General features: G+C 37.9%; 1 protein-coding gene across 2 annotated transcripts in view; it reads left to right on the top strand.

The window, feature by feature from the left end:
- Positions 1-25624, top strand: part of NPFFR2 (neuropeptide FF receptor 2) — a 114326-nt gene extending 88702 nt beyond the window's left edge. For both annotated transcript variants that reach the window (XM_004038797.4, XM_055384560.2), the window contains exons 2-4: positions 7455-7789; positions 15361-15460; positions 24298-25624. In XM_004038797.4, the coding sequence (XP_004038845.3) occupies positions 7462-7789; positions 15361-15460; positions 24298-25132 (1263 nt within the window). In that variant the 5' untranslated portion in view covers positions 7455-7461 and the 3' untranslated portion in view covers positions 25133-25624. The remainder of the gene's footprint in view (positions 1-7454; positions 7790-15360; positions 15461-24297) is intronic.
- The last annotated feature ends 1742 nt before the right edge of the window (positions 25625-27366 follow it).

Genomic DNA, 27366 nt, shown 5'->3' on the forward strand with positions numbered 1-27366 from the left:
GGAGAAACCAGCACAAAAATTCCAAAAACCAGAATGCCTTTTCTCCTCCAAAGGACCACAACTCCTTGCCAGCAAAGGAACAAAACTGGATGGAGAATGAGTTTGACAAATTGACAGAAGTGGGCTTCAGAAGGTGGGTAATAACAAAGTCTTCCAAGCTAAAGGAGCATGTTCTAACACAATGCAAGGAAGCTAAGAACCTTGAAAAAAGGTTAGAGGAATTGCTAACTAGAATAACCAGTTTAGAGAAGAACATAAATGACCTGACGGAGCTGAAAAACACAGCACAAGAACTTCATGAAGCATAAACAACTATCAATAGCCAAATCGATCAAGCAGAAGAAAGGATATCAGAGATTGATTATCAACTTAATGAAATAAAGCATGAAGACAAGACTAGAGAAAAAAGAATGAAAAGGAACAAACAAAGCCTCCAAGAAATATAGTACAATGTGAAAAGACCAAACCTTTGTTTGACTGGTGTACCTGAAAGTGACAGGGAGAATAGAACCAAGTGGGAAAACACTTTTCAGGATATTATGCAGGAGAACTTCCCCAACCTAGCAAGAAAGGCTGACATTCAAATTCAGGAAATACAGAGAACACCACAAAGATACTCCTTGAGAAGAGAAACACCAAGAAACATAATCATCAGATTCACTGAGGTTGAAATGAAGGAAAAAATGTTAAGGGCAACCAGAGAGAAAGGTTGCATTACCCACAAAGGGAAGCCAATCAGACTAACAGCCAATCTCTCTGCAGAAACCCTACAAGCAAGAAGAGAGTAGGGGCCAATATTCAACATTCTTAACGAAAAGAATTTTCAACCCAGAATTTCATATCTAGCCAAACTAAGCTTCATAAGTGAAGGAGAAATAAAATCCTTTACAGACAAGCAAATGCTGAGAGATTTTGTCACCACCAGGCCTGCCTTACAAGAGCTCCTGAAGGAAGCACTAAACATGGAAAGGAAAAACCGGTACCAACCACTGCAAAAACATACCAAATTGTAAAGACCATCAACGCTATGAAGAAACTGCATCAACTAACAGGCAAAATAACCAGCTAGCATCATAATAACAGGATCAAATTCACACATATCAATATTAACCTTAAATGTAAATGGGCTAAATGCCCCAAGTAAAAGACACACACTGGGCAAATTGGATAAAGAGTCAAAATCCACTGGTGTACTGTATTCAGGAGACCCATCTCACTTGCAAAGAAACAAATAGGCTCAAAATAAAGGGATGGAGGAATATTTACCAAGCAAATGAAAAGAAAAAAAAAAAAAAGCAGGGGTTGCAATCCTAGTGTCTGATAAAACAGACTTTAAACTGACAAAGATCAAAAAAGATAAGGAAAAGCATTACATAATGGTAAAGGAATCAATGCAACCAGAAGAGCTAACAAACTTAAATTTATATGCACCCATACAGGAGCACCCAGATTCATAAAACAAGTTCTTAGACACCTACAAAGAGACTTAGACTCCCACGCAATAGTTGTGGGAGACTTTAACACCCCACTGTCAATATTAGACAGGTCAATGAGACAGAAAATTAACAAAAATATTCAGGACTTGAACTCAGCTCTGGACCAAGCAGACCTAATAGACATCTACAGAACTCTCCACCCCAAATAAAGAGACTATACATTCTTCTCAGCACCACGTCACACTTATTCTAAAATTGACCACATAATTGGAAGTAAAACACTCCTCAGCAAATGCAAAAGAACAGAAATCATAACAAACAGTCTCTCAGACCACAGTGCAATCAAATTAGAACTCAGGATTAAGAAACTCACTCAAAACTGCACAACTACAAAGAAACCGAACAATCTGCTCCCAAATGACTACTGGTTAAAAATTGAAATTAAGGCAGAAATAAGTAAGTTCTTTGAAACCAATGAGAACAAAGACACCACATACCAGAATCTCTAGGACACAATTAATAGATCTTCCTGCTTTCTCCTGTGTGCATTTAGCGCCCATAAGAGAAAGCAAGAAAGATCTAAAATTGACACCCTAACATCACAATTAGAAGAACTAGAGAAGCAAGAGCAAACAAATTCAAAAGCTAGTAGAAGACAAGAAATAACTAAGATCAGAGCAGAGCTGAAGGAGACAGAGACATGAAAAACGCTTGAAAATATCAATGAATCCAGGAGCTGGTTTTTTTGAAAAGATTAACAAAATATGTAGACCACTAGGCACATTAATAAAGAAGAAAAGAGAGAAGAATCAAATAGACACAATAAAAAATTATAAAGGGGATATCATCACTGATCCCACAGAAATATAAACTACCATCAGAATACTATAAACACCTCTGTGCAAATAAACTAGAAAATCTAGAAGAAATGGATACATTCCTGGACACATACACCCTCCCAAGACTAAACCAGGAAGAAGTTGAATCCCTGAACAGACCAATAACAAGTTCTGAAACTGAGGCAATAATTAATAGCCTAACAACCAAAAAAAGCCCAGAACCAGATGGATTCACAGCCAAATTCTACCAGAGGTACAAAGAGGAGCTGGTACCGTTACTTCTGAAACTCTTCCAAAAATTAGAAAAAGAGGGACTCCTCCCTAACTCATGGAATGAGGCCAGCATTATCAGGATACCAAAACCTGGCAGAGACACAACAAAAAAGAAAATTTCAGGCCAATATCTCTGATGAACATTGATGCAAAAATCCTCGATAAAATACTGGCAAACCAGATGAGGCAGCACATCAAAAAGTTTACCACCATGATCAAGTTGACTTCATCCTTGGGATGCAACGCTGGTGCAAAATATGTAAATCAGTCAACGTAATCCATCACATAAACAGAACCAATGACAAAAACCATATGATTATCTCAATAGATGCAGAAAAGGCCTTTGACAAAATTCAACAGCGCTTCCTGCTGAAAACTCTCAATAAACTAGATATTGATGGAATGTATCTTAAAATAATAAGAGCTATTTATGACAAATCCACAGCAAATATCATACTGAATAGGCAAAAACTGGAAGCATTGCCTTTGAAAACTGGCACAAGTCAGGGATGACCTCTCTCGCCACTCCTATTCAACATAGTGTTGGAAGTTCTGGCCAAGGCAATCAGGCAGCAGAAAGCAATAAGGTGTATTCAATTGGGAAAGGAGGAAGTCAAAGTGTTCCTGTTTGCAGATGATATGATTGTATATTTAGAAAACCCCATAATCTCAGCCCAAAATCTCCTTAAGCTGATAAGCAACTTCAGCAAAGTCTCAGGATACCAAATCAATGTGCAAAAATCACAAGCATTCCTATATACCAGTAATAGAAAAATAGAGCCAAATCATGAGTGAACTCCCATTCACAATTGCTACAAAGAAAATAAAATACCTAGGAATACAACTTACAAGGTATGTGAAGGACCTCTTCAAGGAGAACTACAAACCACTGCTCAAGGAACTAAGAGAGGTCACAAGCAATGCTCATGGATAGGAAGAATCAATATCATGAAAAATGGCCTTCCTGACAAAAGTATTTTATAGAGTCAAGCTATCCCCATCAAGCTACGACTGACTTTCTTCACAGAATTAGAAAAACTACTTTAAATTTCATATGGAACCAAAAAAGAGCCCATATAGCCAAGACAATTCTAAGCAAAAAGAACAAAGCTGGAGGCATCATGCTACCTGACTTCAAACTGTACTACAAGGCTGCTGTAACTGTACAGTTACAGTACGGTTTGGTACCAGTAAACAGCATGGTACCAGTACCAAAACAGATATATAGACCAATGGAACAGAATAGAGGCCTCAGAAATAATGCCACACATCTACAACCATCTGATCTTTGACAAACCTGACAAAAACAAGAAATGGGGAAAGGATTCCCTACTTAATAAATGGTGCTGGGCAAACTGGCTAGCCATATGTAGAAAGCTGAAACTGGACCCCTTCCTTACACCTTATACAAAAATTAATTCAAGATGGATTAAAGACTAAATGTAAGACCTAAAACCATAAAAACCCTAGAAGAAAACCTAGGCAATACCATTCAGGACATAGGCATGGGCAAAGACTTCATGACTAAAACACCAAAAACAATGGCAATAAAAGCCAAAATTGACAAATGGGATCCAATGAAACTAAAGAGCTTCTGTGCAGCAAAAGAAACTGTCATCAGAGTGAACAGGCAACCTACAGAATGGGAGAAAATTTTTGCAATCTACCCATCTATCCATCTGACAAAGGGCTAATATCCAGAATCTACAAGGAATTTAAACAAATTTACCAGAAAAAACAACCCCATCAAAAAGCGGGTGAAGGATACGAACAGACACTTCTCAAAAGAGGACATTTATGAGGCTAACAAACATGTGGGAAAAAAGCTCATCATCACTGGTCATTAGAGAAATGCAAATCAAAACTACAATGAGATACCATCTCACGCCAGTTAGAATTGCAATCATTAAAATGTCAGGAAACAACAGATGCTGGAGAACATGTGGAGAAAAGGGAATGCTTTTACACTGTTGTGGGAGTTTAAATTAGTTCAACCGTTGTGGAAAAGAAAACCTCCAACCTCTCAACTATGTATATAGAAAGTTCAAGGAAAAGATCTCAGGTAATACTACAAAAATTGGGAAGTATAGATGGTCTATTGATTTCCTATTAGTGCGGTACCAAGTTGTCACACTTAGTGTCTAAAATAGCACACATTTGTTATCTTGTAGTTCTGAAGGCCAGAAGTCTGGAATGGTTTCAACTAGGCTAAAATCAAGATGTTGGCAAGGCTGCGTTTTTTTTCTTAAGGCTCTACAGAAGAATCTGTCTTCTTGCTTTTCTTTTCCAGCTACTACAGGTTGTCTGCATTCCTTGGCTCATGGTCCTTTTAATCTTTAAAGCCAGCAAAGGCCCATCAAGTTGGTCTCACCTGGAAGAGCTCTAATACTGATGCTTCTTTGTCTCTTCCACTTTTAAGGACTCTCACGATTACATTAAGCCCACCTATATAACCAGGATATCCTATTTTAATATAAGCTAATTAGCAACCCTAATTCCCCTCTGTCATGTAACCTAACCTATTCAGAAGTTCTGGAGATTTGGACAGAGACACTTGGGAAGCCATTATGCTGCTGACCATAGGTGGTAGGAAGTTTAAATTTTATAGCTAAGGACAATAAGCATTCATTCATTTCTGAGGTAGATTAATATTGAAATATTTTACATTTATGGAATTTTTCTAATTTAGAAATTTTCTAATATTTCCTCAGGATAAGATTATGCATTTTTGACAAAAATATTGCTAAACTGATGTTGAATTCTCATGCATTACATCAAGGAGCATATGATATACTTGCATCTCATTATCCAAAATGTTATCTTGGATCGTTTAACTACGGTAGAATCTGCCCAGTTTTTTCGCTGAAAAGTTACAATTTTAACTTTGAAATTAATAAAGTATCTTGTGGGTAGATAATTTCAGACTATGTAACTATCCTGTTTCAAATTTTTGTCCACTGCTTTAAGTAGTCATTTATAATTCTTTGCTGGAACACACCAACAGTGTGGGGAGGTCAATTTTATAAGCCCACTGTCAAATTCATTTTCATTTATGGGCAGATATAAACTTCTGTTCAATTAGTTAACAAGGTGTGCAGAAAAGAGATAACAAGCAGGCCTCAGGCTGCTACCCTTAGAAAAGCCTGCTTGCTAAGTTGGCTCTTGGTTGGAGTCTGGGAACTTAAATAATAAACACTTCCTATACTGATACACAGGTTTACTTAAATGATGAGTGGCTCACTATGCCTAGACTGTTTGTACAAACAACATGGTTTATGCTGAATATCTACTTTCTATCTGGGAGTCTGGAATTTTGATATATGCTAGGAAGAAGATCCCCACTTGATCATCCTCCAAGAAAAACCCTGGGTGTTGAGTCTCTAGTGAGCTTCTCTGGTTGACAATACTTTACATGTGTTTTCACAATTTGTTACTGGAGGAATTAGGCATGTTCTATGTGACTCCACTGAGATTAAGTGTGTGGAGCTTATGCCTACTTTCCTGCAGTCTTCACCCCATGTACATTTTCCATTCCTGATTTTGTTTTGCATCCTTCACTTTAATAAATAGTGTGAATGCATTATATGCTGGGTCCTGCGAGTCTTTCTAGTGAATCACCATACCTAGGAGTAGTTGTGGGGAAGCTGTCTACATTAAGACATATAGGCCGGGTGCGGTGGCTCACGCCTGTAATCCCAGCACTTTGGGAGGCTGAGGCAGGCAGATCACGAGGTCAGGAGATCAAGACCATCCTGGTTAACACAGTGAAACCCCATCTCTACTAAAAATACAAAAAAAATTAGCCGGGTGTGGTGGCGGGAACCTGTAGTCCCAGCTACTCGGGAGGGTGAGGAGGGAGAATGGCATGAACCCAGGAGGTAGAGCTTGCAGTGAGCCAAGATTGTGCCACTGCGCTCCAGCCTGGGTGACAGAGCCAGACTCCATCTCAAAAAAAAAAAAAAAAAAAAAAGTCATACAGATTCTAAATAATTTCTTGATACATTGTGTACGAACAGAATTATGCTAAGTGAAACCAAGACAAGTAACCTAGCCCTATATTAAGAGACTCACAATATGGTGGCTGTGTCTGCATACAGAAATATAAAAAAATAATATTCAGGCCACGCATAGTGGCTCATGCCTGTAATCCTAGCATTTGGGGAGGCTGAGGTGGGTGGATCACTTGAACTCAGGAGTTCAAGACCAGACTGGGCAACGTGGCAAAACTCCATCTCTACTAGAAATACAAAAATTAGCTGGTCATGATGGCGTGCACCTGTGGTCTCAGCTACTTGGGGGGGGAGGCAGGAGGATCACTCGAACCTGACAGATCAAGGCTATAGTGAGCTGAGATGGTGCCACTGCACTCCCGTCCAGGTGACAGAGTGAAACCCCTGCAAAACAAATTAATAATATTAAATTAATTGAGTCAGAGCAGAATATGGCAAATACAGGAAGTTATTTCTTTAGAAGTTTCAAAAATGTAGACCTCGTATCTTGTTCAGATTATCAGGAAAGCTAGAGGCATGTGAGTTAGCTTTAAATTAATAAGTGGGTCTTGACAGAATATGATACCTGGAGGTAGAGGGAAGGAGAGTTTTGGAAGGCTAGGGAAAAGGATAGAGTGCATGCCAAAAGAAGTGAAATATAGAATGTATTAGAAATAAAATATAATAATAACCATTACTTATGGCACAAATTGGAATTTTCAAATGCTCTTGGTTAAAATCCTAATAATTTGAGTGCCTTATTTATAATTCAGTTTTATGTAAAACTTATAGATTATTATAGAAAGACCACAAAAATTCCATGGCATTTTACAAGTGTTCCTCTTAAACTCAGGCACAGAATTTATGCTTTACTGGTTCCTAATTACGTTTTTCTTTTCTGTCTCTTCTTTGTTAAGGTTCATCATGAATGAGAAATGGGACACAAACTCTTCAGAAAACTGGCATCCCATCTGGAATGTCAATGACACAAAGCATCATCTGTACTCAGATATTAATATTACCTATGTGAACTACTATCTTCACCAGCCTCAAGTGGCAGCAATCTTCATTATTTCCTACTTTCTGATCTTCTTTTTGTGCATGATGGGAAATACTGTGGTTTGCTTTATTGTAATGAGGAACAAACATATGCACACAGTCACTAATCTCTTCATCTTAAACCTGGCCATAAGTGATTTACTAGTTGGCATATTCTGCATGCCTATAACACTGCTGGACAATATTATAGCAGGTATGTTGGCTTTTGTGCAGTTTGAAGATAATATGAAATATTTGTCCCATATTTCAGCAGCCATTGGCAGGGCTGTTCATTCATTCATTTATTTACAGATATTTATGGAATTCCAGGAACTGATCCAGGCACCTGCCGTCATTGGATCTGCATTCTGAAGGACTAGATGGACAATAAACAAATAATTATATAATTAGAGAATGAGAAGGATTCTGGAGGAAAGTAAAAGTGATATAATAGAAACAGAAAGTGGAGGCTGCTATTTTTATAGATTATTCACTGGAGGTCATGAGAAAATAATATTTAATATGTCTTACCTGAAGCCTTTGAATTTTCTTAATAAAGTTCAGGGCACATGTAAGATGATAGAAATATCACTATGAACTGTGAGGTCCAAAGAACTGACACATCTGATTTGAGTTAATGCAATGTCTTCAGTCTGACATAAGTAGAAATTTAGGCCCTCATGTGGTTAGCTAGAGAGATTTCCAACAGTTTTTGAGAGAAGATGCAACAATATTAATGATTTTTCAAAAAATGGTAGTTTATGTGTGCAACATAAGTTTACATTGTAAAGCTTAGGGTAGCACCCTATAGTACTTCTGGGCCCACAGAAGTACTTTACCTTACTGCATAGATCTGAGTTTTTGTGATGTTTATCATTAAAAAAAATTTTTATTGAGGTTGTGATGAAAGGACCCTTCCCTTGACCCCTTCTCGGGACTGGTGAAGGGGTGGCTCCCTTACTCCACCTGCAACTCTCAAGCCCCTTGTGGGAGGGGGAGCATGCAGGTGAGAGGGTGCAGGAGCTAGGGCAAGTGCTTTTGGGTGCCAGCAGTAACTAATCCTGTACCAGCCCCAGGGCTGTGTCTAGAGGTTGCCTGTGACCCCTGGAGCCCCAGAAAGCAGACAGCTAAGTGTTAACCAGCTCAGTGGAGGGTCAGGGTGACAGCATTTTGCACCTTCCCTCTTGGTACCTGAGTTCCTTTCTGGCATTCAGGAAGAATCAGGTCGCATGAACGAATTGAAGGGTGGTGAATGTGGAGGATTTTATTGAGCGGTGGAAGTGGCTCTCGGCAGGATAGAGAGCTGGAACGGGGATGGAGTGGGAAGATGATTGATGGTCCCCGGTTGAACTCCTCTCCAACCATAGTCTCCAATGCCCAGCTGTTTTTTTTCTCGATGTTCAGATGCTTCTTCTCTTCTCTCCTTCTCTGCCGCACCACTCTGCTGCTGTGCCATTGGAACCTGGGGTTTTTATAGGTATAGGATGCAGGGAGTGACAGGGCAGGGTGGTTTTGAAAAAGGCAACTTTCAGGTGGGAAAACAGGATTGCATGTTCTCACTTAGAGCCACAAGGTCCAAGCTTGAGGGTGGAGTCCTTGCCAGGGACTCTGCCCTTTTCTAATTAGTATTTCCTTGCCTCCTGTCCATATCAGTTACATTATCAAGATACTGTGCTAAACAAAAGGAGTGTGTACAAATTGATAAAAATTATTGTTATCACTCACAGACAAGTTTTTTTTAATTTAACTTCTATTTTTAATTCAGGGGTACATGTACAAGTTTATTACACAGGTAAACTTGTGTCATGGGGGTTTGTTGTACAGATTATTTTGTCACCCAGGTATTAAGCCTAGTACCCATTGGTTTTTTTTTTCCTGAGTCTCTTCGTCCTTACTCCCTCTACCCTCTGATAGGCCCCAGTACGTGTTGTTCCCCTCTATCTCATCATTAGCTCCCACGTGTAAATAGTAACATGTAGTATTTGGTTTCCTGTTCCTGCATTAGTTTGCTGCAGATAATGGCCTCCAGCTCCATCCATGTTCCGTCAAAGGACATGAGCTCATTCTTTCTTATGGCTACATAGTATTCCACGGTGTATATGTACCACATTTTCTTTATTCATCTACCGTTGATGGGTATTTAGATTGATTCCGTGTCTTTGCTATCGTGAATAGTGCTGCAATGAACATACACATACATGTGTCTTTATAATAGAACAATTTATATTCCTCTGGGTATATACCTAGTATTGGGATTTCTGGGTTGAATGGTAGTTCTGTCTTTAGGTCTTTGAGGCATTGCCACATTGTCCTCCAGAATGGTTGAACTCATTTACATTCGCACCAACAGTGTGAAAGTGTTTATTTTTCTCCACAATTTCACCAACATCTGTTACTTTTTGACTTTTTAATAGTAGCCACTCTGACTGGTGTGGGATGATATCCCATTGTGGTTTTTATTTGCATTTCTCTAATATTCAGTGATGCTGAGCTTTTTTTCATATGTTTCTTGGCCACATGTATGTCTTGAAAAATATCTGTTCATGTCCTTTGCCCACTTTTTAATGGGGTTGTTTATTTTTTGTAAATTTGTTTAAGTTCCTTTTAGATGCTGGATATTAGACCTTAGGCAAATGCAAAGTTTGCAAAAATTTTCTCTAAGTATGTAGGTTGTCTGTTTACTCTGTTGATATTTTCTTTTGTCGTGTGGAAGCTCTTTAGTTTAGTTATTAATAGATTCCATTTGTAAATTTTTGCATTTGTTGTGATTGCTTTTGGTGTCTTCCTAGTGAAATTTTTGCCTGTTCCTATGTCCAGAATGGTATTGCCTAGTTGTCTTCCAGAGTTTTCATAGTTTTGGGTTTTACCTTTAAGTCCTTAATCCATCTTGAGTTAATTTTTGTACATGGTATAAGGAAGGGGTGTGGTTTCAATCTTCTGCACATGGCTAGCCAGTTATCCCAGCATGATTTATTAAATAGGGAGTCCTTTCCCCATTACTTGCCCACTGTTTTTGTCAGCTTTGTTGAAGGTTAGATATTTGTAGGTGCGTGGACTTGTTTCTGGGTTCTCTATTCTGTTCCATTGGTCTATGTGTCTATTTTTGTACTAGTACCATGCTGTTTTCGTTACCATAGCCTTGTGGTATAGTTTGAAGTTGGGTAGCATAATGCCTCCAGCTTTGTTCTTTTTACTTAGGATTGCTTTGGCTATTCAGGCTCTTTTTTGCTTCCATATGAATTTTAAAATAATTTTTCTAGTTCTGTAAAGAATGTCATTGGTAATTTAATAGGGATAGCATGGAATCTATAAATTGCTTTGGGCAGTGTGGCCATTTTCATGATATTGATTCTTCGTATCCATGGGCATGGAGTGTTTTTCTATTTGTTTGTGTCATCATGGATTTCTTTGAACAGTGTTTTGTAGTTCTCCTTGTAGAAATCTTTCACCTCCCTAGTTAGCTGTATTCCTAGATATTTTATTCTGTGGAAATTTTGAATGAGATTGAGTTCCTGATTTGGCTCTCGGCTTGACTGTTGTGGATGTATAGGAATGCCAGTGATTTTTGTACATTGATTTTTTTTTAATCCTGAGACTTTTAGGAAAGTTATTTTGCCAATAAAAAGTGCTCTCAATATTTTGTCCCATACATATTTTAAATTACATTAATTATTTTAAAGTTCTTGCATACAAATTACCCATCCTTGGCCAGGCAGAGTGGCTTACACCTGTAATCCCAGCATTTTGGGAGGCCAAGGCAGATAGATCACTTGAGGCCAGGAATTCAAGACCAGCCTGGCCAACATGGTGAAAAATACAAAAATACAAAATACAAAATACAAAAATACAAAAATTAGCCTGGTATGGTGGCGTGCACCTGTAATTCCAGCCACTCAGGAAGCTGAAGCATGATAATCACTTGAACCCTGGAGGTGGAGGTTGCAGTGAGCCGAGATCGTGCCACTGCACTCCAGCCTGGGTGACAGAGAGAGAGACTCTGTCTCCAAAAATAAAAAATAAAAATTACCCGTCTTTAGCTCTTTGTTTGCCTTCTCAGGAGGCAGCCACCTTCGGCAATTTTTGCTTTTTTTTTTTGTAATTACTACTATATTTCTAAATAACATGTTTTCAATATTTTTTCTTCAAACTCTCATAGACGTAAATTGAGTTGTCATCAACTTTCACCACATCAGCACAAACATACATTCATACACTTCACCTTCTCACATTCTCCTGGTGTAATTATATCACAATTTTTGTTTGAATCAACATACAGAATATACATTCTTATTTTACATATATCTTATCCCTGCTGAGCCTTGGAAAGTGCTGTATCAATTTCTCTCTTATAAAATGTTTTTCATGTTCCTAGATTTATTAAGGGTATATTTTGATTTGCTTAGTTTGGGTGTGTACCCATTAGTAATGTATCCTCAAATTCGCTTCCAGAGGTGTTACTCTCTTGTCAATACCTTTAAACATATCAGGTATCTATAAATATACCTGCAGGTACCTTTCCCGGTGTTTTCTGTTCTCTTGTCTTTATAGGAACACGTTACTCCCAGGGCAGAGCAGCTCCTGCTCTGGGATACCCCTTCACTGATACCCTAACAACTCTCTTCACCTCTCTTTGTGTACAACCCCATTTTCTGGATGCCATGTGCTCTTCTTTTTTGGTCTATTCCTTTCTGAGAAATGGTTTATTGAGATGAAACGTTTGAGCTCTTATTTGTCTGCAAGTATCTTTATTCTGCCCTCACACTTAATTAGTTAGCTGTATGAAGAAGTCTAGGTTGGAAATTTCTTCTGTCAGAATTTCAAAGGAATTACTCTATTGCTACTGCTATAAAATATGGTATTACTGCTGAAAAAAACATGATATTTAATTCTTTCTTCTTTTGCCCATGATTTGTATTTTGTTTTTCTTGTGGAAATCTTTTAGAACTTCCCTTTATCCCTAATGTTCTCAATTCCATGAAACTATGCTTTGAAGTAAGCCTTTTTATTTTGTATTTATTGTGCTGGATATAAATTCGGGCTTTGCAATCTGAAAATGAGTGGCCTTTAATCTTAGGGAATTTTCTTGTGGAGTTCTTTTCTGTTTTTCTTTCTTCTACTCGTATTAATCAGATATTAGAGATTCTGGATTGCTCTTTTAATTTTTTTCATCTTTTTACTTTAATTTTTTGCCCCTCATTCTTCTATTTTCAAAGATTGTCTCAACTTTCTCTTTTAAACTTTATGTTGAACTCCTCAATACTGTTACCGAATCTTAAATATTTTGAGTTATTTTTATTTTCTGCATATTTCTGTAGTTCCCACCATAATACAACAGTGTCATGATACAAGCAGTATCATGCACATGTTTCACAGACAAAGTGCATTATATCTCTGGTGTTATTAGTAATAGTTTTTTCTGTTTTCTATTTTTCATATGTCTGACTCAATTTGGTTTTCCTATAAGTATTTTTCTTCCTATGTGTGTTAGTCTTTTTCTTTTATGTTTGAGGTTTCCCTAGTGTTAAGTGCTTATTTTTCATTGCACTTAAAAATTGTTTTAATTTGTTTTTTTTAGTTAATATGGGTACATATGTGTATATTTATGGGGTACATATGATGTTTTGATATAGGCATATAATGTGCAATAATCATATTAGGTTAATAATCATATTAGGGCATTTGGGATATCCATCACCTCAAGCATTTATCATTTCTTTATGTTAAGAACATTTCAATTCTACTCTTAGTTATTGCTAAATATACAATAAATTATTCTTGACTGTAGTCACTCTGTTGTGCTATCATATACTAGCTCTAAGGCTAGGTGCAGTGGCTCATGCCTGTAATTTCAACACTTGGGGAGGCCAAGGTGAGAGGATTACTTGAGCCTAGGAATTCAAAACCAGCCTAGGCAACATAATGAGACCCCATATCTACTAAAAACTTTTTTAAAAATAACTGGTGTGGTGGACTGCACCTGTATTCCCAGCTACTCAGGAGCTTGAGGTAGGAGGATGGCTTGAGCCTGGGGACATGGTGGTGGTATGAGCAGAGGGGTTAAGGCTACAGTGAACCATGATCACGCCACTGCACTCCACCCTGTCTCAAAACAAAGAAACAAACAAACCAAAACAAAACAAAACACCACCAGAAAAAAAAAGACTAGATCTAGTTAACTGCTTCTTAGCTTCTGTGTTTCAGAGTGAGGCATAGCGTGGCTGCCTGGAAGTTCTGCATGCCTGGAGGATAAGGTTAGGACCACTGTCCACTTCATTAGTCTGGACTATTCATTGGGAAATTCACAACTGTAAAAATCTGCATATCAGTGTTATTGAACAGGTCACTTTTTCCAGAAGGAGATTTTCTAACGTACTGCCGTAGGAACATAGGGCTGGCTGTTACATTCCACATTGCCATGCAGTGCAGCGGTATACTTTCGCTTAATCCTTCTGCATCACAGTGGCACTCATTACCCCCGCACCTGGTGCCTTGGGGTTTAGAGTACTTATGGTTCTGCCTCCTCAGAGAGTAAACCTCCATTCTTCTATCAACATGAGGAAAAAGCCAGTGGCATCTAATTGGATTTATATATAATTTCCACCAATCATGTGGTTTTCTCAACCTCACAATTTAGTAGTATCTGGCACTTTAATTTCTAACGATTTATGCTCTTTTATCCTACACCTATCATTTCAGTGGAATTGTGTGAGGGAGATAAGGTAAAATATATGCTTACTATTCCATATTCAACCAACGGCTAGACACAGTTTTTTGCATTTTTGTTTACAAATAATACTATCATAAGCTAACACATTTTAGAACTGAAAAAGACATTCTCTTTTAGTTTCCACTCACTAGAGTCACTCAAGCATTTATTATAATATGATCTGGATAGGTGACTTTTAAAAGATATACTTGAATTATTTAGGTTATTTAAAAATACTTTATGGGTAAGAATATTTTGTTTCAGAAAATAAATTGCAGAAAAATTAAAAAAATAAATTTCAAAACTCTGAGAAATGCATAATATTCATCTTTTGAGAAATGAGAATATTTGCTAGGAGAATAATATTGTTCCTTTTGTGTAATAGCAGATGGGTGTTTAGAATACCAAACTACTACAATAATTTTACTATTTTCTTTTATAAACTTTACAGTAGCTAAGGTTTAGTAGGAAAGTAATACTTTTGTTCATGCAAAGTGCTCTTTATTCTGGATGTGTCTCTGGGGTAAATTGTCTCATTTCATTCTATATTAATAAATACATTTTATTCTGTATGTAACTCCTGATTCCTCACAATTTTGGGGTGCCTTTCCAAACTAGAAAACCGACATTCTGTCTGTTTATTCATTTAAAGGGCATTATTGCATCAGAGTCAATGGTTTAGACTCTGGAGTCTTACTGCCCAGGTTCAAATTCTTAAAATGCTCCTAACTAGCCGTGGCAAAGTATGTAATATTTGTTTATTTGTTACCTCGTCTATATTGTGAGGAAAATAACAAAGCCTTCAAAAGCCTGTTGTGAGGATTAGATATGTTAATAGACAGAGACCACTTATAGTGCCTGGAATGTGATAACTACTATGTAAGTTTTGACGTTATTGTTAGTGTACTGAAAAGCAGAGCTCTGGAGATATTAGGGGAAATACTGAGAAACATTGATTTTTCTCTGCCTATCATGTAGAAAACAGTTACATTAGTCTCGTTTCCACAACTGTCTATTTTCATTTTCAGTGAGATTTTGAAAATATGATCTTTTGAAAGACTGTTTCATTTTCCTTTCAGGATGGCCATTTGGAAACATGATGTGCAAGATCAGTGGATTGGTCCAGGGAATATCTGTCGCAGCTTCAGTCTTTACGTTGGTTGCAATTGCTGTAGATAGGTAAGTCTGCACCAAACTCTGAATCCAGAAAAATGGGCATGTCTGCAACTAGTATACCAGAAAAATATATAACCTACTAAATTTGGACATATCTTTTCAAATTGTATTCACAATATCTACCTCTCTTTTTAAATTATTATACTTTAAGTTCTAGGGTACATGTGCACAACGTGCAGGTTTCTTCCATATGTATACATGTGCCATGTTGGTGTGCTGCACCCATCAACTCGTCATTTACATTAGGTATTTCTCCTAATGTTATCCCTGCCCCTGCCCCCCACCCAATGGCAGGCCCTGGTGTGTGATGTTCCCTGCCGTGTGTCCAAGTGTTCTCATTGTTCTATTCCCACCTATGAGTGAGAACATGTGGTGTTTGGTTTTCTGTCCTTGTGATAGTTAGCTGAGAATGATGGTTTCCAGCTGCATCCATGTCCCTGTAAAGGACATGAACTTATCCTTTTTTATGGCTGCATAGTATTCCATGGCATATATGTGCCACAATTTTCTTAATCCAGTATATCATTGAAGGATATTTTGGTTGGTTCCAAGTCTTTGCTATTGTGAATAGTGCCACAATAAACATACGTGTGCATGTGTCTTTATAGTAGCATGCTTTATAATCCTTTGGGTATATACCTACTAATGGGATTGCTGGGTCAAATGGTATTTCTAATTCTAGGTCCTTGAGGAATCGTCACACTGTCTTCCCCAGTGACTGAACTAGTTTACTCCCACCAACAGTGTAAAAGTGTTCCAATTTCTGCACACCCTCTCCAGCATCTGTTGTTTCCTGACTTTTTAATGATGACCTTTCTAACTGGTGTGAGATGGTATCTCATTGTGGTTGTGATTTGCATTTCTCTGATGACCAGTGATGATGAGCATTTTTTCATATATCTGTTGGCTGCACAAATGTCTTCTTTTGAGAGGTGTCTGTTCATATACTTTGCCCAATTTTTGATGGGGTTGTTTGTTTTTTTCTTGTAAATTTGTTTAAGTTCTTTGTAGATTCTGGATATTAGCCCTTTGTCAGATGGGTAGATTGCAAAAATTTTCTCCCATTCTGTAGGTTGTCTGTTCACTCTGATGGTAGTTTCTTTTGCTGTGCAGAAGTTCTTTAGCTTAATTAGATCTCATTTGTCTATTTTGGCTTTTGTTGCCATTGCTTTTGTTGTTTTGGTCATGAAGTCCTTGCCCATGCCTATGTCCTGAATGGTATTGCTTAGGTTTTCTTCAAGGGTTTTTATGGTTTCAGGTCTAACATTTAAGTCTTTAATCCATCTTGAATTAATTTTTGTATGAGGTATAAGGAAAGGATCCAGTTTCAGCTTTCCACATATGGCTAGCCAGTTTTCCCAGCACCATTTATTAAATAGGGAATCCTTTCCCCATTGCTTGTTTTCGTCAGGTTTGTCAAAAATCAGATGGATGTAGATGTGTGGTGTTATTTCTGAGGCCTCTGTTCTGTTCCATTGGTCTATCTCTCTGTTTTGATACCACTACCATGCTGTTTTGGTTACTATAGCCTTGTAGTATAGTTTGAAGTTGGGTAGCATGATGCCTACAGCTTGTTTCTTTTGGCTTAGGATTGTCTTGGCAATGCGGGCTCTTTTTTAGTTCCATATGAACTTTAAAGTAGATTTTTCCAATTCTGTGAAGAAAGTCAATGGTAGCTTGATGGAGATGGCATTGAATCTGTAAATTACCTTGGGCGGTATGGTCATTTTCACGATATTTATTCTTTCTATCCATGAGCATGAATGTTCTTCCGTTTGTTTGTGTCCTCTTTTATTTCGTTGAGCAGTGGTTTGTAGTTATCCTTGAAGAGGTCCTTCACATCCCTTGTAAGTTGGATTCCTAGGTATTTTATTCTCTTTGTAGCAATTGTGAATGGGAGTTCACTCATGATTTGGCTCTCTGTTTGTCTGTTATTGGTGTATAGGAATGCTTGTGATTTTTGCACATTGATTTTGTATCCTGAGACTTTGCTCAAGTTGCTTATCAGCTTAAGGAGATTTTGGGCTGAGATTATGGGGTTTTCTAAATATACAATCACGTCATCTGCAAACAGGAACGATTTGACTTCCTCCTTTCGTAATTGAATACACTTTATTGCTTTCTGTTGCCTGATTGCTTTGGCCAGAACTTCCAAAACTATGTTGAATAGGAGTGGTGAGAGAGGTCGTCCCTGACTTGTGCCAGTTTTCAAAGGGAATGCTTTCAGTTTTTGCCCATTCAGTATAATATTGGCTGTGGGTTTGTCAAAAAATAGCTCTTATTATTTTGAGATACATTCCATCAATACCTAGTTTATTGAGAGTTTTTAGCATGAAGGGCTGTTGAATTTTGTCAAAGGCCTTTTCTGCATCTGTTGAGATAATCATGTGGTGTTTGTCATCGGTTCTGTTCATGTGATGGATTACATTTATTGATTTGCATATGTTGAACCAGGCTTGCATCCCAGGGATGAAGCAGACTTGATCATGGTGGATAAGCTTTTTGGTGTGCTGCTGGATTCTATTTGCCAGTATTTCATTGAGGATTTCCGGATCGATGTTCATCAGGGATATTGGTCTAAAATTCTCTTTTTTTGGGGGGGGGGGGGGTGTCTCTACCAGGCTTTGGTATCAGGATGATGCTGGCCTCATAAAATGAGTTAAAGAGGATTCCCTCTTTTTCTATTGATTGGAATAGTTTCAGAAGGTATAGTACCAGCTCCTCTTTGTACCTCTGGTAGAATTCAGCTGTGAATTCATCTGGTCCTGGACTTTTTTTGGTTGGTAAGCTGTTAATTGTTGCCTCAATTTCAGAGCCTGTTATTGGTCTATTCAGAGATTCAACTTCTTGGTTTAATCTTGGGAGGGTGTACGTGTGCAGGAATTTTTCCATTTCTTCTAGATTTTCTAGTTTATTTGCATTGAGGTGTTTATAGTATTCTCTGATAGTAGTTTGTATTTCTGTGGGATCAGTGGTGATATGACCTTTATCATTTTTATTGCGTCTATTTGATTCTTCTCTCTTTTCTCCTTTATTAGTGTTGCTAGTGGTCTATCAATTTTGTTGGTCTTTAAAAAAAACCCAGCTCCTGGATTCATTAATTTTTTTAAGGGTTTTTTGTGTCTCTATCTCCTTCAATTCTGCTCTGATCTTAGTTAGTTCTTCCCTTCTGCTAGCTTTTGAATTTGTTTGCTCTTGCTCCTCTAGTCCTTTTAATTGTGATGTTAGGGTGTGGATTTTAGATCTTTCCTGCGTTCTCTTGTAGGCATTTAGTGCTATAAATTTCCCTCTACACAATGCTTTAAATGTGTCCCAGAGATTCTGGTATGTTGTGTCTTTGTCCTCATTGATTTCAAAGAACATCTTTATTTCTTCCTTCATTTCATTATTTACCCAGTAGTCATTCAGGAGCAGGTTGTTCAGCTTCCATATGGTTGTGCTGTTTTGAGTGAGTTTCTTAATCCTGAGTTCTAATTTGATTGCACTGTGGTCTGAGTGACAGTTTGTTGTGATTTCTGTTCTTTTACATTTGCTGAGGAGTGCTTTACTTCCAACTATGTGGTCAATTTTGGAGTAAGTGTGATGTGGTGCTAAGAAGAATGTATATGCTGTTGATTTGGGGTGGAGAGTTCTATAGGCGTCTATTAGGTCCACTTGTTGGGAGCTGAGTTCAAGTCTTGGATATCATTGTTAACATTCTGTCTCATTGATCTGTCTAATATTGACAGTGGGGTGTTAAAGTCTCCCATTATTATTGTGTGGGAGTCTAAGTCTATTTATAGGTCTCTAAGGACTTGCTTTATGAATCTGAGTGCTCCTGTATTGGGTGCATATATATTTAGGATCGTTATTTCTTCTTGTTGAATTGATCCCTTTACCATTATGCAATGGCCTTCTTTGTCTCTTTTGATTTTTGTTAGTTTAACGTCTGTTTTATCAGAGACAAGGGTTGCAACCCCTGCCTTTTTTTGCTTTCCATTTACTTGGTAGATCTTCCTCCATCCCTTTCTTTTGATTCTATGTGTGTCTCTGCATGTGAGATGAGTCTCCTGAATACGGCACAGTGATGGGTCTTGACTCTATCCAATTTGCCAGTTTGTGTCTTTTAATTGGAGCATTTATCACATTTACATTTAAGGTTAATAGCGTTATATTTGAATTTGATCCTGTCATTGGGCGAGGGTGTCCCGATTTTCCAGGTACAGTCTGTCATGGCTTCCCTTGGCTAGGAAAGGGAAATTCCCCGACCCCTTGTGCTTCCCAGCTGAGGTGATACCCCATCCTGCTTTGGCTCACCCTCTGTGGGCTGCACTCACTGTCCAACCAGTCCCAGTGAGATGAACCAGGTACCTCAGGTGGAAATGCAGAAATAACCCATCTTCTGCATCTATCACTCTGGGAGCTGCAGACCAGAGCTGTTCCTATCTGGCCATTTTGGAACGGAACCTGAGAATATCTACCTCTTTAAGAGCAACATACCTACTAAAGTTTCAGTAATAAGAAAATGAAACTATTGAATTTTCCATACTTTAAAAATAAATAATTGGAGATGGTAAAATTTCCCTATTTTTCACACTGCAATATAGACATTTCTAACAGCAGAAATGCAAATGAGCTAAAATAAATCTGAAATTTTATCTAGATTTTAAGATTGAAAATCATTCATCCATTCATTCATTCACACATGTTGTTGAGCATTTATGATGTGCCAGATACTGGGCTGGGTTGGTAACATCTAAAACAAATTAGAAGTGCTGCCTCAGGAAGGCTACAATCTGGCGGAGCAGGCAAAGTCATTAACAAATATTTACAAATAATGCTTTCTAATAGGTGACCAGTGTTTGACAGCTATGCAAAAGAGATAATAATCAATTCTACCTATTAGGACAGGCAGTAGTGGATTCACAAAGGAAGTGAGACCTTCTGATTCCTTGAGGAGTCAGAAATTTACCCTTAGAAGAAACTGGGAAAAGGGCATCCTTTAAGACAAGTATATACTTATGGCATTGAAATAGGAGGCACTTGTTCAGAGAAATGCAGAGAGGTAGTTCAGCTGGAACAAGGCAGGTGAAGTGGTACATTTGTCCACAAAGAGAGAGATTTATTATGAGAAATTGACTCATAATTATGAAAACTGAGAAATCTCAGAATATGCTGCCTGTAAATTGGAGACCTCAGAAAGCCAGTGATATTATTCAGTCCAAGTTCCAAAGCCTGAGAACTAGGGATAGCCATTGTGTAAATTGCATCCTGTGGGCAGGAGAATATGATATGAGATGTCCTAGCTCAAGCAATGAGCCAGGGAAAAAAGGGGGCAAATTCCTCCTTCCTCCACTTCTTGTTCTACTCAGGCCCTCAGATGACTGGATGATGCCTACCCACACTGGGAGGGCAATCCACTTTACTGAATCCACTGATCAAGATGGTAATTTTATCCAGAAACACTTTTATAGGCGCATCCAGAAATAAGATTCGATCTCAGCACCCGGTGGCCCAGTCAAGTCGATAGATTAAATTAGCCATCACACTTTTGTAGCAGAGACTCTCAGTGCTCTGCCAGATCTCTTAAACTTTCAGTGGGTTCTGTCTTACATCCAACTGCCAGTATCTTCATCTCTGTATCTCAAATCCAAATTGTGCAAAGTCTCAGTTCCTAAGCAGAACAGACAAGAAATGTCAGATAATTAATACCCCTAGAAGTAGCCCTCAACTAAAATCTCATGAGAGTTGATGTACTCACCATTCTCTCCTCTTGGGTTGCATAATTCTGAAACAAATGGTTTGATTCACAACCCTCGCTACCTACCTTCCCATTAATGAATGACTTCTCTATACTTTCAGTGATCTATTGATATATAATGAACGACCCCCAAATCAAACCACTTAGTGAGTTAAAATGACAGCAATATTTATTATGTCATGAATCTGTGATATGTACAGATTTAGAAAGTACAGCTTGTCTCTGTTCTACTTGATGTCAGGTGGAGCAGCTTCAAGGTTAGGGCTGAACCTTCTTTCACTCTCATGTTGGTACCTAGTCCAGGGAGAACTTGAATATGTGGGGCCTAAGAGAGCTTTGTCTCTATTGGTCTCTCCAAATGGGCTCTCCAGCAAGGCTACTTGAAGGTACCTGGACTTCTTATATGTCAGTTCAGGGCTCTGACGGTTTGTGTCCCAGAAGAGAGTACCAGCAAAAATCATGATGTGGTATCATTTTTGTTGCATTCTATTCATGAGATTGAGTCATCAATCCTTAGCCAAGGAAAAGGGAATAGAATTTGGAAGCAATGTCAAAGAACTTGGAAATGTTTTAAAACTACCACATCTTTATTTCTTGCACTTGCACTCAAATGCTTTTTTTTTCAGGGCTAGCTTTTGCAGGAAGCCAAACTAAAAAAATTCCCAAGCTGATTTCTCCTGACTGAATCCTTTGCCTGAATTTTACAGTTACATTCCAAAGCACCTACTGTACAACTTCAACTGCACATTCAACAAAAGGCACCTTAAATCAAACATGCCCAGAGCTGAACTCATTATTCCAAGCCCCACACCATACACAAACAAAATAAAAGGCAGCTGTTTTTTTCATGCTCCCCAAATCAGTGAAAGGCAGGACCACTCACTCAATTCAAACAAAAAACCTGAGCTTTATCCTTGAATCTTCTTTCTGTCAACTTTGCTGTCACTCTCCAAATTCTATTATTTCTGAGTGCTAACTAGTTCTGAACCAGGCCACTGTCCTTTGCCACTTGGAATACTGAGATTGTTTTCTAACTGGCCTTCGGGCTCAGGAAGCCAACCTCCAATTTATTTTTTTCTCATAGCAGCCCAAATAAGCTTCTTAAATTGTAAAAATGATCCTGCCTTTTACAATGTAAATCCTTCAATGAATCCCCATTGCTCTTTAAATGAAGTCCAAACGTTTTAGCAGAATTTTAGTAATTATTATACAGTTTTTAATATTTTTATATTTCCATTGACTTTCTCATCAGGGACTATTCTCTATCTTATTCATCTTTGCCTTCCTGAATATATACACACAAACATATATATATGTATATTTACAAATATATAAGTATATATACTCATATATGTACATTTATTAAACAAATATGTAAGTACATATATTTGTTATAAATATAAATATATAAATACATATATTTGTTATAAATACAAATATATAAATACATATATGTACAGATAAACATATGTACTTTTATATTTGTTCATTATTACTTTTATTGTTAATAGTGTCTGCTATACTCCATTTATTCAAATTTTGAGTTAAAATTTATCTCCTATATAAATATATGTACTTATATATTTGTTTAATAAGTAAATTGAACAATAATATCCAAAACCCTATTAGTAGGTATTCAAAAAGAGCAAAATACATACGTTTGTGTCTATGAAATTACCCATAATTTCACGGCAGGTGAATGGGAGGATTCTCGGATTAGAAGACCGGAAGAACGCTTGAAGTTGAAGAGAGAAGATCTTACACATGAAGGAGTTATAAAGAATGACAACAGAACAGTCAAAGCCCAGGCTAACTAGTCATTCTATGAAGATAAGTTAGACAAGTTAATTTGGAGTTGCTGCTCAGCCACTTAAAGCTCTACATTTTCTTATCTACAGATCTGGAATGTAACAATTTTCATAACATTTCAGTTTTATGGAGTCATAAAAATCAAAGAAGATTAAATAGGTAATAGTTACTTTGAAAAAATATAAAATGTTACACAGTTGCATAATAGTGTGATTATCTTTTGATTAACATAATGAAATTCAATAATAATAACAAGATCCACAATATCAAAATCATAGTAAAATGAATCAGGCTTACTCTACATACTGATGCTGAATTTTTGTACTCACCAGTGGACATAGAATGTTAGGAAGGCTCATAATCAGAACTCATAATGAATACTCTCAGATTTTTACAGCTGTAAAGCAAATCAGCAAAACACTTAGTGGCTTCAAACAATATTGGTTTATTACATCTCATGATTTTGTGGGTTAATTGGGCACCTCTTTGTTCACCCTCCTGCTCCATGTGTTATAACTGGAATCACTCATGTTGCAGCATTATTCTGGGAGCTAAACTGGGGCTGGAACATCCAAAATGGCTAAGCTCTTATCTCCCAGAATCTTTCTCTACATGCCTTTCATCTAATTCAAGCTTCTTGGAAATTGAAGTCTGGATTTTAAGAGGAAGCATTCCAGAAGGACCTGCCCCACATGCAAGTGTATAAAAAGCTTCTGCTTGCATCATGTTTGCTAATATCCTATTGGTCAAAGCAAGTTACACAGATAATGCGTAGGGGACCACACAAGAGCCTGAGGGATGAAAGGTTCATTGATTGCTACAGATCAGCAGTCTACCACAGCCTAAGAGCTACCCATCTAAAGAGGACACTGTAGAGGTTGAGTTTGAGCTCTGAAGCCAAACTGCTTGTGTTAAAATCCTGTGTAATTATTGGTAAGATTTTTACATTTCCAAGTCTGTTTTCCTATCTTTTAAGCAAGGAGGCTTAAAGAGACGGTCCATGCAAATTAATGGAACAGAGTCTGAAACTGTTTTAGGCATTCATATTCTTTATTACTTTTTATTATTAACGGTGTCTGCTATACTCCATTTGTTCAAATTTTGAATTAAAATGTGTCTCTTATCAATTACAGAAAATGACAATGCGTGCCTTTCTACTACAAATGGTAACTTTCTATATTTTTGAGGGGACTGTGGGGTGAGAGGCCCGTAACTACATAAATAAATTTGGTGTATGACTTGGTCAGAAGTGATGAAGCAGTGCCTCATTTATATTTGTGTTTAATTGCAGGTTCCGGTGTGTGGTCTACCCTTTTAAACCAAAGCTCACTATCAAGACAGCGTTTGTCATTATTATGATCATCTGGGTCCTAGCCATCACCATTATGTCTCCATCTGCAGTAATGTTACATGTGCAAGAAGAAAAATATTACCGAGTGAGACTCAACTCCCAGAATAAAACCAGTCCAGTCTACTGGTGCCGGGAAGACTGGCCAAATCAGGAAATGAGGAAGATCTACACCACTGTGCTGTTTGCCAACATCTACCTGGCTCCCCTCTCCCTCATTGTCATCATGTATGGAAGGATTGGAATTTCACTCTTCAGGGCTGCAGTTCCTCACACAGGCAGGCAGAACCAGGAGCAGTGGCACGTGGTGTCCAGGAAGAAGCAGAAGGTCATTAAGATGCTCCTGATTGTGGCCCTGCTTTTTATTCTCTCATGGCTGCCCCTGTGGACTCTAATGATGCTCTCAGACTACGCTGACCTTTCTCCAAATGAACTGCAGATCATCAACATCTACATCTACCCTTTCGCACACTGGCTGGCATTCGGCAACAGCAGTGTCAATCCCATCATTTATGGTTTCTTCAACGAGAATTTCCGCCGTGGTTTCCAAGAAGCCTTCCAGCTCCACCTCTGCCAAAAAAGAGCAAGGCCTATGGAAGCTTATGCCCTAAAAGCTAAAAGCCATGTGCTCATAAACACATCTAATCAGCTTGTCCAGGAATCTACATTTCAAAACCCTCATGGGGAAAACTTGCTTTATAGGAAAAGTGCTGAAAAACCCCAACAGGAATTAGTGATGGAAGAATTAAAAGAAACTACTAACAGCAGTGAGATTTAAAAAGAGCTAGTGTGATAATCCTAACTCTACTATGCATTATATATTTAAATCCATTGCTTTTTGTGGCTTTGCACTTCAAATTTTTCAAAGAATGTTCTAAATAAAACATTTACTGAAAGCCCTCTCTGGCAAAAAAATAAAAATAAACAAAAATGGTCATAAGATCATAAACAATCTTATGTTGTATAAAAATATGTAGAGTGACTTAGACATGTTTGCATGAATAAATATATTTCTAGAGAACAGTTTACAAAGTTTCATCTTTCCCAACTTAACCATTTGTGTATGCGTCAAATCAAGCCTGCACGCGTGTGTGCATGTGTGTGTGTATTTTCCCCAAATGGTGATGATGAGCAGTGCTTTGCATGAAACTAGATTTTATCAATTTCTCCTTTGATTTTGGATTTAAAATTTTAGATTACAAGACTATTACTCTGCTTATGTTTATAAACTGTACTTGGTTTTCTAAGAAATACATTCGATCACATGAAATTCTCTGCTGTTGTTTTTCTCATTTCCATTACTTCATTTCGGTTAATCTACAAAGGCAAGATATTATAGGTCCATGGGTAATTACATCACAGAGGCCCTCACTTCCTGTGTGTTAGAACTGTAGTAGCAAATAAAGGGACACATATTTCTTTATATTTAAAAGTTGATTTTTTAAAAAGAGTACAAAGGAGTTTTTGTTGGCTTTTTCATATTTTCATAAGTGAAGTTTATGCCCTAGTTGAACACACATTTGTTACAGAGCTGATTGAGGACCCCAACTTAACCCCTTTTTCTAACAGAATCTCTGATGTAAAGAAGCAAACCCTTTAATAATGCAGCAGTTAGCAGAAAAACGGCACCTTTCTTTGAAGTGTTTAATCATAGATGTTTAACAATTATCATGACTCTCACATAGAGAGCAAGAACAATTATTTCAAATCTTCTACTGAGCACATTTAAATCCAGCACCCTGGGTTTAGTAAATTAGTATTATTGTTTAAAAACGAATTAACAACCCCTGGTTTCAGCTGTTAGAATTATCTAATGATAATGGTTGTCAATGTTAGCTTTTATTCTAGGATGAGGTAAATCTCTAGAAAATTGGAAATTATAACAAAGTAAACAGTTTTGCAAATAAAAATAAATTTCTAGAAGTGAAGCTATTTTACTTTTTTCAGTCATTTTTGTGGTTCAAACTAAAAGCATTTGCTATGGTTTGGATGTGGTTTGTCTCCATCAAAACTCATGGTAAAATTTGATTTCCAGTGTGGCAGTGTGGAAAGTTGGAACCTAGAGGGAGGTGATCAGATCATGGGGGCACCACCCTCATTAATAGGTTAATGTCATTTCACAGGAGTGAGTTCTTACTCTTCTGAAATTGGATTCATTATGGCAAAAGTGGGTTGTTGTAAAGCAAGATTCTTCTCATGTTTTGTCTCTTTGGACATGCCTGCTCACTTTTCTGCTTCTCTGCCACATTGTAACGTAGGACATGGCCCTCACCAGAAGCCAAGCAGATGCCAGTGCCATGCTCTTAAACTTTCCAGTCACCACAATTGTGAGCCAAATAAACCTCTTTTCTTTGTAAATTACAAAACCTCAGAATTCCGTTATAGCAACACTAAATGGAATAAAACTTTTCCACATTCTAGTCTTTTGAGAAATAATTGTAGAGTTTTTTGCTTATTTGTTTGTTTTTGCTTTTTTGGGGTTTTTTTTTACAAAGTCTCTCTCTGTTGCCTAGGCTGGAGTGCAGTGGTGTGATCTTGGCTGAATGCAACTTCCGCCTCCCAGGTGTAAGGAATTCTCCTGCCTCAGCCTCCCCAGTAGCTGGGGTTACAGGTGCGCACCACTGCACCTGGCTAATTTTTCCTTTTTTTTTTTTTTTTTTTTTTTGAGACGGAGTCTCACTCTGTCACCCAGGCTGGAGTGCAGTGGCATGATCTCGGCTCACTGCAAGCTCCACCTCCCAGGTTCACGCCATTCTCCTGCCTCAGCCTCCCAAGTAGCTGGGACTACAGGCGCCCGCCACCATGCCTGGCTAATTTTTTGTATTTTTAGTAGAGACAGGGTTTCACCATGTTAGCCAGGATGGTCTCGATCTCCTGACTGTGTGATCAGCCCACCTGGGCCTCCCAAAGTGCTGGGATTACAGGCATGAGTCACTGCACCTGGCCTAATTTTTGCATATTTTTAGTAGAGACGGGGTTTCGCCATTTTGGCCAGGCTGGTCTTGAACTCTT

Source organism: Gorilla gorilla, chromosome 3, assembly GCF_029281585.2.
Source record: "Gorilla gorilla gorilla isolate KB3781 chromosome 3, NHGRI_mGorGor1-v2.1_pri, whole genome shotgun sequence".
NCBI classification, from domain to species: Eukaryota; Metazoa; Chordata; class Mammalia; order Primates; family Hominidae; genus Gorilla; species Gorilla gorilla.